Below are 13,941 nucleotides of genomic sequence, written 5' to 3'. Positions count from 1 at the left end.
AGAATCACTATCTTTGCCTGTGCTTTCTTTCATAAGCTAAAAGAAAACTAAAAATTATCGTAAATTTGATACCTTAAGAATCCTTAGAAATTGAGAAAAAAGGCTTAACTGTCATCAGGGGCTTGAGTATGTTCAGGTAAAATGTTGAAAAGGATGAGTAGATGGAGAAATTCAAGATCTTTGCCAGGGTAGAAAATGTTTAAAAAAGATACGACTGTTTGAAATAGTGGTCACATAATGTCATGTTTTTGGAGTACTTGCCAAAAAAGTTTGATACTCAAGATCAAATTTTATTCATTTTCAAGTTTCAAGCATATATTTATTGCTTACAGAAAAAACCACAGCATAGGATATTATACCAATAGGCTTATATGAAGGAATGTGAAAGTTGAGACTGAGTAAAAGAGAATTCCTATCAAATGTCAATCAGGCCACATAGACAAACAAATGTTCATTTACTAATAGCATCCTACAGCCAGAGAAGTGAGAATTAACCAAAGATTTACCACAAGCCTAATCATGCTAGCACAGTACCAAAATCCAAAGAAAACAATAAAAAGTTATACGTACACATTTTTAGAAATGAAATGAAAATAAATGTTACTTACACTTTTGCTCCGAGAAAGCAAATCACATGTATTTCTTTCCATGGTTGTGTTTTAAGTAATTCAAACAGGCACGAGTAGTTTCCAAAGTCAATCCTCTCACTGCAACAATTATCCACTCAAAAGCCAACTGGAATGCCGAAGAAAAAAACAAGGAAATATTTAATCAAGTGCATGATTAACACGTGCACTCTGAGTGCTGTCTGAGACTAGGACAGTAAATTCTTAAATACCTCATCAGAACAGGCTAAAATGGTGATGTGCTTAAAGGCAGAAAAATACATGCAAGTAACATTTCCAAAACAGTGTTTATTAAATGTAACTTAGATACTTCAATCACCACTTGTTTTCAACACTCTTATACTTTTTTAGTAGCTGAAAAAAACAGGCATGGTAGACACAATCTAGTTACATGTGCAAGAGGAAAAGGCAGCCAAAATGTGTTGTGAGCTGCTCCAGCCTCACTTTTCCACTGAGGTATCACTCCCGTAGCCTTATCCACCACTGAGATGATTGCAGTTCTACCAGAAGGGTCTAAGAGCTTAAGCACTCGTCCAAGTTCTTCTTTACTTAGCACTAAGCCACGGGATCAGGCAGCCACCCCAGTGGCTTGTCACTCAGTTTAGTAAGTTTTCTACCCTTTAGTTCAAAGAAGTTGTGAAGAATGCTGAGAAAAGTTGAGAGCAGCCCACTTATTTGAAAAACCTTTCAGAGTAGTTGTCACTCGTATGACATCGAAAGCCTCATCAACCAGCCTCTACCTTCCACTAGCTATTAGAGAGGAGATTCTCTGTTTTGAGAAAAGCAAATGGAATAGCTACAAATGTGCTCATTTCTGATATTCCACTACATCTGGATATGACCTGCATATTCCTAGGGTATCTTTGCCTGTGGGCTGAAATGTCATCTGGGAAAGAACTTTAAAGGAAAGAAGATGAGGCAAACAGACTCAAAATAGTACACGGCCAGCCATCAGCATCATGGAACACAGGAACCATACAACAGTGAAGAGAGACCTCCGCAAGCTCTACAGCAACCCTCAGGGGCACTCTCTTACGGCTGCAAAGCCTTATTTTAACCATATGGGAGTCATCCTTTCAAGACTTCTGGAAATCAAAGGGAGATACTTCTAAGGGGGCCAGAGATCCCCCAACAGCAAATTAGGGTTAGAAAAAGGAATGGAATTTAATATTGCTAAGAACATCTCTAGATGCGACTTGAGGACACAAAGTGTATGGAAGGACAAAGCCTTCTTCCAAGCTTAATGAAAATACTTTCTTAGAAAAAGTATTAGGGGAAAATACACAATCAAAACGTGAGTTGCAAGGGAAAATAGTGTTTCCATGAATATGTGTGGATTTTTTTCTTTTTGTTGGTTTAGAGGGATGATCTAGTCAACAAAGGGGAAGTTCTCAGCTAGTGCACCTCCAGGAATTTAGCCACCTTTACAGATTAGTTATGGTGCTGAGCATTTTATAGGCACCCCGAAAATGTGGAACTTTGTTTTTGTTTCATTTAAGAAGTGAATAGAAATAATATAAGCTATGAGCTAAATATATCTATAGAGAAAAAGTCACTAGCTAGCTAGCTGCTGCGGGAAGCTTACATGTTATCAGAGAAAAACTCATTCAAAATATGTAATTATTCGCTGGGTAATGAGTACCCTTAGGGGCAACCATGAAATAGCTGCCTGTAGTGAGCCTGTGACTCAATGGTTTTAAATTAATAAATCAGACAAATAATGGATTTAACCTGATAGGGCTTGCTGAATTAATCAAGTTTTTTATAAATATGACTTGAATACCTTTGAAGACCATCATTAAGAACTATTTCCCTATAGGAATGTACAGCCTATAAAAACTTGAATGGAAAAATGGATTTAGTTGAAATCTGAATGCTGGTGGGATGGCCTTTCTCAGTCTGAATATCTGGGGGCAGGCTGGCATCCAGAGTTAAGTATGTGCCTTGCAGTCAAATAGCTCTCCACTGGCATTCTGTGTAGCCTCAGGTAAGTTACTGACCTCCCTGAATAAAAAGGAGATAATAGCACATATGTATTTTAAGTGAACTGATGTGTATAGGAGAATATTTAGCCCATGGGAGATATTTGGCTCTGATCATCATCCATCATTACTGCCCTTTTGTTCTCTTAGCATTGACTCTCATGTAATAACCAAAAAAAAAGACTTTCTTGTTTTGGGTTTTTTTTTGTTTGTTTGTTTGTTTGTTTGTTTTTTGCCTAAAAGTTCTAAATTTCCTCAACTATAACAAATGTAGGGGACATATACTTTCACCTAGGTACTAATGCATCATGTATCGATTAGGCTCCCGCTAGTAAACACTGTATGGTATTAGGGTCATCGTGGGAGAGTTTAGTAAAAACTATTTAAGAAGATGCAGCAGGGTGGAAGGAACCACGAAGGACAGAGCAGCACCCGCCACTGGCAGTGTGGGGTGTGGAAAGCAGAAGGGTGGGGGGCCTAAGGGTCACACACAGGGGCTACCTTGAGAGGGGAGGTCACTTCCGGGGACACCTTCAGCCTCAGGTGACCCTTGCAGGGAAGGAGGTGAGGAGATGACAGGACCTTACCATCCTCCCTCTCATCTCCTGCGAGGACTCCCACTAGGCAAATGCAACTGAGCCAGAGGGCAAAGGAAGCTGCTGCTCTGCCCCTCCCCAGCCAGCCTTCCAGGGCAAAGCCTCCTAGGGTAGAGCCAGGTGCAGTGGGGAGCTGCAGGGGAAAGACAGGCCACACAAATCTGATCTGCAGTCTAGTAGGAGCGTTGTGTTTTCTGCTACCTAATTCATCATAAGAAAAGTACCTGTCATTTGTCTTTAATCCCCTCAATAATTCTGCGACATAGAGATTGCTAATACATTATCCCCATGACACAAAAGAGGAAATTGGCTCCAGAAAGTGAAATCAATTGTCCAGTAAATAACAGACCCACAATTCAAACCAATCTGTCTGCCTCCACATGCTCTTTTCTTCTACGCTGCCCACACTGCTTTGTTGCTATCATAAAGCAATGCATTTTAATTATCAACAAGCGGTAGCCTCTGTAAATATCAAAGTGGTGCCTACATCAAAGAATGTTTGATAAAAAGGCTGACTCTCAGGAAGGCAGTTATCTTAGTTCCTACAAACTCCTCCCTCAGCACAGATAATGGGGTGAGACAGCAGAAAGACCATTTCTCCCTCCAGGTGCATTAGAAAGAAGACCAGGCAAGCAAATTCTCACATGTGTGATTTCATTACGATAGGAGCTTCCACATAAAAGTTAATTAGGGAGAAGGAAGAATTCACTTCTGTGGGGAAAATATTTTAGTAATAAAAATGAAGAGAGGAGGGGAGTAAGATCAATGGTGCTAGAACATTCAGCAAAGGCATCTGAACTAGAGCATCTTCATAAATGTACAGCTTTGACACAAGGAGAGGGGTTAAAAAAGGTTCTTTCCTAGAGATTAAGGATTTATACAGGAGGAAGAGCCCTAAACTGGTCATCAGAGGAACTAAGTTCTACTTTCACCACTATGTGATATACATGAGCTGTGTGGCACTAGGAAAACCCTCTCTCTTTTTTTCTATCGCTTGCTCCTCTGTAAAGTGGAGATAGCACAATCTTCCCAACCCAGCTCACAGGGTTGCTACAGGGATTAATTAGATAAGATCTCAGAAAGTTTTCTGAAAACTGTAAATACCCTGATAAAATAGTTCTATTCACTTAATCAGAAAATGTGCCAATGCCTAATGACACTCAAGCATAAGAGTGACAAAGGGTTCCAATTATTCTCAAATATTAAAAAAGCTAGTACCCATGTTTTATGTATTTCAAAAGAATTCCCTATTCTTTCTTTTGGAACAAATATTGCTTTTCTTCTGCAAACTAATTCAGCTTATTCCGTGACTGCTGAGTCATGAAACCACTCCACAGCATAATTTTAAAAAATTATTGAACACGCATGTGCCAGGTGCTGAAGTAAACTATCAGGAAACAGCTTTCTAGATTTAGGGAAAAAGTAGTGTTGTACAATTGTCAATGAGTGATGACAAAGTGATCCATTGGATCTGTCTGCAACTTAGTGTCTTCTCCCCTTCATAAAAGGATAGATCTTTCTAAGACTGCATATACAGACATCAAAGCGAAAGAAAATTAGCAATGCTTCCCTTGATGAGATGTTGGGTTTTGGGGATGAGAGTGGTATGAATCAAACCCGGACCTTGCACATATTAGACATTCTTCCCACCTGGTTAGACTAATCTCTCCAACCTCTGTGACATGTTCACTTATATCTCCTAACCCTAAATTCATGCTCTTAGACTCTTTTTTAAATTAAGTTTATTGGTGCATTTAAAGAATACATGATGATCACATTCATTCCAGGGAATGTGTACCTGTACATGATATAATTTGATTCTTTTTTTTCCCATTCCCCTAGACTATTTATCTTTCTTAACTCTTTCTATTCTTCAACTTCCAGCAAAAGTTCTTTCTTCTAGTGACAATTGCCCTGTTGCTCTAGTCACACAAGTTTCTATTTGGTTTAAACTACAAAAACCAAGGACAAGTTATACCACAAAATCATCTACTGCCTGCCATTGTTTGACTAATTGTTTTATGCATATATGCTTGCTTCTTCATTTGACAACTGAATAAAGAATACTGCAAGGCTTCTTTCATTCTCCATTGATTAGACATACAAACTCCCTAAGACTGAAATCTATTCATCAGCATCCTCTTGCCTTTTGCATAGTCTTGAGCATTTAGCAACCACTTGACACAATACATGAAAAATTAAAGGTATGAATCTGTGAGGAAAATATTAGCATTTAAATAACTACAAATTTTGCAAATTCAGTAATAAAAATTATATCAAAATGTGAAAAATGTTCAATCTATTTGCCAAGAAATGAAAGTTGAAGTCACAAAGTTCCTGTTTGTCTTGACTACAAGTTAGCAAAGTTATTTTAAATGAAATGCTATATAATGATATATATGATTAAATATGTTTAGAATATTGATGATAAGACCACAAATTTGCTAAGACCAAAAACTTTAATGTTGTTAAGTAATTGTGTATAAAATAGCTCAGAAAATAAATGGGTTAACGAAAATGAGCTTTGTATACAAGTGCATTCTTGGCAGTGCTACTTATAACAACAAAAATTGGAGACAATCAGATGTCCAAGTATGAGACTAGCTAAATAAAATATGAGAAACCTCCTGATGTATGATGAATATGAAACATTTCTTTTATGCAATATTTTAATTACAGGAGAAAATACTTACAGCATTGTGTCAAATAAAAAAGCAGGATTAAAATTGTATATGCAGTATGATTGTATAAAAAGACAATCATATGCACAGACAAAATGCACAGACAAAATACTGGAAAGCAATACAGTAAAATATTAGTGCTTCTATTTGAGTACTTTATCATCATCGATTCTGTTCTGTATTTCTTAGCATTCTCAAATTACCAACATTTAGAAAAAACACTTAAAAACTGATTAAAAGAAAGTATTTGAGTGAATATAAAAGTCATTACCTTTCATTTATATAATTGTTCTAGGGGCTGTTGGAATGTTTAATCAAGTAGTTAAGTGAATATAATGCAAGTTTCTAATTAGCTCTTCCTACTTCAGAGGAAGCTAGCTTCTGTTTACATGGTTATTTGGGAAGGTTGCTAGATTGTTTGGTCATCTGCTTTTGAGTGACGGGTTTGCTGTTTCACATATAGTTTTAAGCTGTGTCTTTTAGGAATCAGTCTGTAGATTGGGAAAAGACATAATTGGAAATGAGTAGCCAAAATTAAGTTTTTTCTCTTCAACCTGCTATTCCCATCCTCCAAAGTTTCTCTAAGAAGAGTGGCTCCCCTTTTTCTTTTAGATCAAGTAACGGTGACTACAAAAATGATAACATTCTTCTTCACCTAGAAAACCAGCTTTGGAAATGTCCCTGTGCTAGTTTTGGGAGTGCCAGATGCACAGAACACAGAGACAAATGTAAATAACTGAAATAGCAAGCAAGAGATATGGGTTTTATAGGACCAATAGAAGCTCAATCTACAAAATATTTTACTACTATTTTAGTATGGAAAAGTGCAATATGGAAAAAAGATTGGGAATATTCAGAAAATAATAAATTAACAATAGGCTTCTTGCTGTAGGTTTAACTTCAACAAGCCTTGTACATTTTGAGTCACTTGGTCCCTAATGTCTCCCTAAAAAATGCAGCAAAAATGATGCCTCAGCTTCCTGCCTCATCCCAGCTCAACTTCCTTGATCTGTTCCCCTTCCATCAATGATGAGGATATTGTCTTCCTACGCAATTGTCTTCTACCTACTGCCTCCCCCTTTCTGCTATTATTAGGGTGTGTCTCCCTTCTCCTCTAAATATTCTCTGCAGAGTTTCACCCCTTATTAAAAGGAAATCATCCAGGTAACCTGAGTTCTCTCCCTCTATGCATCACTCTCATTCTTTTCACAATGGAGTTCTTTTGAAAAGTTTCCACTGACTTTATTCACTTTCTTATTTCCCCTCACAACCTCAACCACTTGGCCCAGTGCAAATTAATTTTATTCCTTCTACATTTATATCCTTTCTCTAAAGATCCCAGACCTCCATATTGCCAGCTTAAAAACATGCTTCACAAATTCACAGACTGGACACCTCTACTGGAACACTGTCTCTCGTGGAAACTCTCCTGCCCTGTCTTCTGTGTTATCACTTTCTGCTGGCTCTCCGTCTGATTGCTTAACCTCTTCCTTCTTCATAGGGTCATCTTTTGTCCCAGGCCATTGTTATCACTGTCCTTACATTATTTTCTTCACCCCCAAATATGAAATATTTTCCTTCTATAATCCATTCTGTCTCTGCCCTCCCTCTCCTCTCCCATCTTCCATTTTCTTCTTGTTGTTCCTCCTCGTTCTCCTTCCCCCTCTTCTCCTCTTCCTCCTCCTCATTCTTCTTCTCCATCCCCAACACTGATATTACTATCTAGCCAGCCACTCCAGCCAAAATCTTAAACCCCTCTCACCTTTGCATCAACCAATATGTAGCCAAGTCTTGCAGGAACACCTTGCATAGCATTTCTCAGCTCTCTCCTCTTTGCAAGTCCTCCACCACCACTTTCTTTCAGACTTCATCTATTCTAGTTCTGACACCTTCAAATAGAAGTTCTCATTTCCAGTACTTCAAGTTCATCTTCAAAATCTTTCCATAGCTACCTATCATCTATATCTTAAAACCCAAAACTATTTCCTTTACCCAGGCAAGTGGGAATCACATATCTTCTTTTTGCAGAGCTATTTCTTATTTCTCCAAACATCATGTGCCATTCACTTGGAAAACTGAACCATTTCCAGTTCACTCCGTAGTGTATCCCACATCCCTGACCTAGTTCTTAATGGTCTCCCTCTTTCTTTTCCCTTTGTATTTCCTAGCTTATTGGACTCCTCCTGCTTCAGTATTCAGCTCAGATATCACCTCTTCTTGGAAGATTCTCCTGATTCCACCAAAATCCCAACCCCACCCACTGGAGTCTGAGTTAGTGCCCCACTTCTCTCTTTCCATCATGCCTCCTAACATTCAACAGCATGTCTGCCGTATTACATGGAAACAGTTCATTTGCCTGTATGTCATTATGGTTCTTATATACTGTGAATTCCTTGAGGGCACAAAACACTTTATGTTTGTATATGCTATCACCATATATAATATGGTCAGTAGGTGTTTATTGAACTCTACGGAGTTGACATGTTTTCCTTGCCTAGAATTACAAGGAGGAAGCAAACTTTGTCTCTAGACTTACAATAATGAATCTCTGTAGTTTATGTCCATATAAAATCATCTTCCTATTCCCATTTCTCTACACAATGATAACAGCAATCCTTCATACTAATTCATTCACTGGACATTTACTAGGCATTTGTGATATGGAATGAACCGTGATAATGTCCAGGGAAGCCAAAACAAATAGGATGAAATCTTTCTCCAGAGAAGCTTGCAGTCTAGTGGGAGAGAGAGACAAATAGTACAATGCACTAAGTGTTCTAACAGCTCAGAATGGCTGGTGTGGGACCCGCAGGGCAACAACCAGTTCCTCCACTGAATGGCTTCAAAGTCTGTTCTGAGTTATTCTGCTCCTGTGAACACTTTAAGTTATTCAAATGCCATTTCATATACTGATGTTTTTTCCCCAACTAGAGGGAAAGGAACATGAAAGTTATGAATGGCAGTTCCTTTTATCTCTTTTGTGCATTTGGTCAGATTTCAGTCCCTGCAGAAGAGGTGGCTATAGAACTACACACCCAGAAATTGTATTGCAAATGCCACTCAATGGGTAATGTGTAGGTGGTCACACTTACATAGCAGAACATTTGCCATTTTTTATTTCAGCAAAAACTTAGTATAAAATAATTGACATTTTGGAAAATAAAGTACATTGCTTGGTTCCCAGCGTAGCACAATTCTTCACTTTTAAGCATATGGAAATGCCAACCAAAGTCCTCACTTTTCAATGCTCACCTTGACTAGCATTTCAAACGACCCAGCTGAGTTATTTAGCAGCAAATCAATTACTGTACATTTTCTTCCAGGATTCCATGCACTAGGACCTTTTACCCCCACCTGAAATAATTGCAGCACTCTAAAACACAGCTTTCTTCCCTAAATACAAGGCCAGGGAACTTCCGGTTCATCTCTCACAAATGTAGAGTCTGTTGCTTGATAAAACTGTGCTTTGGCTTTCCTGCTGCAAAGGAGAAATGCACAACAAAAGCTTCTTTTCAGCAGCTTTCTTAGCTACACTCCCTCCCAGTCCCTCATTATGGTGCCCTTCCAGGCCCATGTGATGGGAGATAGTAGAGCAGTTCTGTCTTGTGAGTCACAGGACAGCATGAAGCATAGTCTGCTCCTCTGGGGCCCAGTGTGGAAGGAGCCCTTTGGATGTGTCACCACCAGCTAAGCTGTAACACATCCATTGACAGACTCAGGGTAGAGACCACGAGTAACCAACAAGGAAAACAAATCATAGCAAGATGATGCCCCCAAAAAGCTCCAGTTCAAGCTGCTCTGGGCCTACAAAGAAAGGTGGGGTTCTTCAAGTCACTGAGACTTTTTTTTATATAGTTTTAAGTCTCATATCAAAGTCTATTCATTGGAATAGTTTTAAATTCAGTAAGTGCTGAAATGGTACTGTGAGGGAGGCCATGAGACACAGGGAGCCTGCAGTCTGCAGTCATGCATTACAAATCACAATCAGCACTTTCCTTTGTGAGATCACCTCAGTTCTGAAGCATGAACAATTCTGCCTCTATAGCTGGAATAAGGAAAATACTAGATGACAAATAGTTGGTAGATAGGTGGATACATGGACAGATAAATGGTTGGGGCTAGGGAATTGAGAGACAGAGAGGGAGACAGAGACAGAGACAGAGATATTGAGGTACAGAGATGAGCAAAACAATTCATGTCACAGATCCTGAGTTCCATTATATAGCTTTCTCAACTTGAGCTATAAAAGCAAAATTATCAACTCCAAATAATTACCAGCTAGATATTTTCCAAAAGTTCATTCTGAAGTCAATATATCCTTTCGTTCCTTAGTTGCTTCCATTTATCAGTCTAAAATGAATGTTAATTTTTAATTTCCATTTGAATTGTTCCCTTAAGAAAAATGACAGATGAATTAATTTAAGACTTAATTTTATTGATTTAGATTGTTTTGGGATAAATGAGAATTTGAAGAAAATAAACCAGAGTTAAAGTAAAAATAAAAGAGATAGGAGCAGTTGGCAGGACATTGTGCAGATCTTACGCAGGGCAGCACCATCAAAGCTGATCTAGAACAACTTCTATCCTAACACCAAGTACAGTGGACTGACAACTGGTGATCAGTTCATAACCCCCCAGGTGAACTGAGTAAGAGTGGTCCTGGGTGTGGGAGGCCCACCGGGGGACTGTTGCCAACAGCATAAGAGGCAGAACTAGAGAAGGAGAAGGAGGCTATCAGGAGCTGAAAGAGGCTGCTGGAAGCTGGTAGAAGATGTAAGGAGCTGTTGGTTCTCTTGGAGGAACTTCTCATGCTGGCTTTCCAGATGAACTCAGCTGTTTTCACCCTCCAAGGAGCTCAGGACCTTGCTGGCACTGAGAATTGCTTCAGTTCACTATTGGGAGCTCTGGTCCTCACTTTGAGCATTGCTTCCTCGATCAGAAGGGGAAGATGGTGTCCTGCCAGTCTCCTGGAGAAGCTTGCTGCATTTGCTTTCCTGATGGGAACTCAGCTGCCTTCTTCACTGGAGGAGCTCGGGACCTCACTATTGCAGAAGATGGCTATGGTACTTTTCAGGGGAGCTCTGCTTCTTACTTCATGCGTCACTTCCAGGCTCCAGTGCAGATCCCTCAGCCTGCTAGCACAGATCCTTTATCCTGTTGGCACAGACTTTCTAGATTCCACCACTGACCTTTGGGCCTTCCCAGCACAGATCTGTGAAACAAGGCTGCGTGAGATACTGTTATGGGCTCTGGGCCTCCAGTTGGATTCATGGCAGGCATCATTATGGGCTCTAGGTATTCAGCTGGACTCACGTAGGACATTATCATGGGATCCAGGCCCTCAGCTAGATTTCTGGTCTATAGTGTGTGGACAGATTTCCTGCACTCTCCTGTATATCATTCTTTGAGTGATTATTGTAAATAATCTTATAAAATATTATATTCTTTCACCTTGCACAATAACCCCCAAACCAACACACCGAGTAACTCATAAGGAATTCTTAAGCTATTATTTCATTTTTTATCAGTTAATCATGTTTTAATTGGCTAACAGTATAAAGATATTTCAAGTTTCTCATTAATTATAAAAATGAGTTTAAGAAAAGTTACTCCTTCTCTAAAACTCACTTTGAATTTTTATAATAGTGCCTGAATCATTTTACAGTTGAGTTTAAAATTTTAAAATACATAAAGTTACTGTACATGATTTATATAAAATTGCAACTTAAAAATGACAAAAATGTTTTACAGAATATTAAGTACTAGGGTTAAGTAAAATTAAACATTGTTATCACATATACATATGAAGAAATATACATTCTTATAGAAAGTTGTACACATAATTAGTATTTACTGTTATTTTACTTCAAATTCAACATCTTTTTTTTATTTTTCTCTCTTTTCTTGAGACAGAATCTCACTATGTTGTTGAGACTGGCCTTGAACTCACTATGTAAGCCCAGGCTGGCCTCAAACTTACAGTGATCCTCCTGCCTCAGCCTGTCAACTGCTGGAATTACAAGTGTGCACCACCACACCTGGCTAAATTCAATGCATTTCTAACCACAGGTAATGTTTCTTTAAATTAAATATCAACATAAAACTTGAATGAACAACCAGCCAATCTTAAATAACCTGACACTGGAGGATAGTAAGTATTATTTATTAGGAGCTCTAAATATTTCTCAAGGCAGACAAATATTTGTTTTAAAAGTTGAAAACTCAACAGGAACCATGTTTTTTATATATTTTTATATAGTCATTATTTTTAAGACAATCAGGGAATATCTCTATTTTATTTTCATTGCTTAAAACAAGGCATATAATACATTGCTGACATTTATTTGTAGACTGAATAACATACGGAATCTATTCAGTTTTCAGGGATCCAAATCATAAAATTTCCTATGCTGTCCTTAAAAATAAATATAAAGCTGTTTAAAAATGTATGTGAAATTATTTAATCATTTTAGAGCAATCAAAATACAACGTGAAATTGGTATCTTCATGTGTGAAAGCAATCATTTCACCATATGCATTTTAATCTTTTATGTCATTCATTTAAAGTTGATGGTTAGTTTAAAAGCTCAGTTTCAATAAAAGTTGTTTTCAAACATTATTATAATGCCACTTTGAGAGTTGTATCAATGGTACCCACCATTGCTTCTCTTCTCCTCCTCTGTTGCTCTTTCTCCTTCCTAAAATTACTGCCAGACCTTGCATTTATCATGAGCTCCCAGTGACTGATAATATTCTCTTTGCTCTTCTCCAAAGCACTTGTCTTGCAGTTTGTTTGAAAAAAAACTCTGGAATCAATCCATTTCCAGGGTCCCTTTGATTTTCTTGAGACACTTTTGGTTCCTTTGCATTTTGCTCCAGAGGTTTCCTTATTAATTCTTGTGTTCAAGCTTTTCCTTCCTTTTCTATTGCTGCTTTTCTAAACTGGTTGAAGAGCTGATCTGAAGATTTCAGTATGCCTGATGTTTTCACTGGTTTGCCTAAACTTTTCCAAGAGTTTGCATTCTTAATCTTTATATCTTTCTGCGTGGGAACTTGATGTTCATATTCTAACACCATCACGTCATCATCACCAGATGAATGCGTCACAGTTGGGCCATTCAAGAGATGTTTGGAATCACCTGACAGAGGTTGCATTTGTAAAGGTATAATGTTTTTCACAGTCTGTACAGGTTCTAAGTCTTGATGATTGAATGCTAACTTGTGGTGATTTGGTGGCATTCCACATAAATGTGTGGTCTGTTGAATAAGGGCAGTTTTAGCAGAGGGCTTGACTTGCACAGAAGACTCTATATGCTTTATATTCTCTTTAGGAGGTGAATCACTCTGTTTTATTCCAGTAAGCTGAAGAGATACTTAGTTTGTAGAGGGTCAGTTCATACTTGGCTGGCTCCAAGACAGAGTGGCACATGGCAGAGGGCAACAGTTCATAGTGGTGGAAGATAGCAAAAGCTGAAGCTATTATTTCTCCCTGATTAACCATTGCTATGAAGGAGTCCTTGCCTGAACAACACACAAACAGAGGAGAAGCAAGGCACAAAATGAAGAAATTCAATGTTAATTAAAAGAAACATAAACAAGGAAAATAACAAAACCGAGAGACCAAAGACTACAAGTAGAAACCCAGACATATCAATTCTCTGTCTCTTAGGAAACAACAACACATTAGCATTCATGCAAGGGAGTGAGCCCACTGTGTGGAAAGCCATTAAACCCAGACAGATTGAAAATTGTGCATACCCTTAGTTTTAGCTGGAACCAAGTGACAAAGTTTTAATCATATAAAAGCAGGGGTTTTGAATGTTAAAAAAAATGACATCAGAAAAAAAAGCTGAACAAAGAATTTGGAATTCTTCTTTTGAAAAGTTTTACCATTTTACCAATTTATTATTCACATTAAAGGTAACAAGCAACAAAGTCAAGATTTATTAAGGTAGAAGTGATAATACTCTTCTGCTCATTTTTAGTACATTACTTTTCCTTCACATTGTGTATATATATGTATATATATATATATATATATATATATATATATATA

General features: G+C 38.0%; 1 protein-coding gene across 2 annotated transcripts in view; it reads right to left on the bottom strand.

Annotated features, from left to right (window-relative positions):
* Pde4d (phosphodiesterase 4D, cAMP-specific) overlaps positions 1-13,941 on the bottom strand; it is a 1,338,202-nt gene that overhangs the window by 1,040,001 nt on the left and 284,260 nt on the right. For both annotated transcript variants that reach the window (XM_013518413.1, XM_005392663.2), the window contains one exon: positions 609-735. In XM_013518413.1, coding sequence (XP_013373867.1) covers positions 609-650 — 42 coding nt within the window. In that variant the 5' untranslated portion in view covers positions 651-735. The remainder of the gene's footprint in view (positions 1-608; positions 736-13,941) is intronic.

Source organism: Chinchilla lanigera, unplaced genomic scaffold, assembly GCF_000276665.1.
Source record: "Chinchilla lanigera isolate Chin_1 unplaced genomic scaffold, ChiLan1.0 scaffold00045, whole genome shotgun sequence".
In the NCBI taxonomy this organism is placed as follows: Eukaryota; Metazoa; Chordata; class Mammalia; order Rodentia; family Chinchillidae; genus Chinchilla; species Chinchilla lanigera.
Note: the sequence above shows the minus strand (reverse complement) of the source record. Positions and strands in the feature narration are given on the sequence as shown.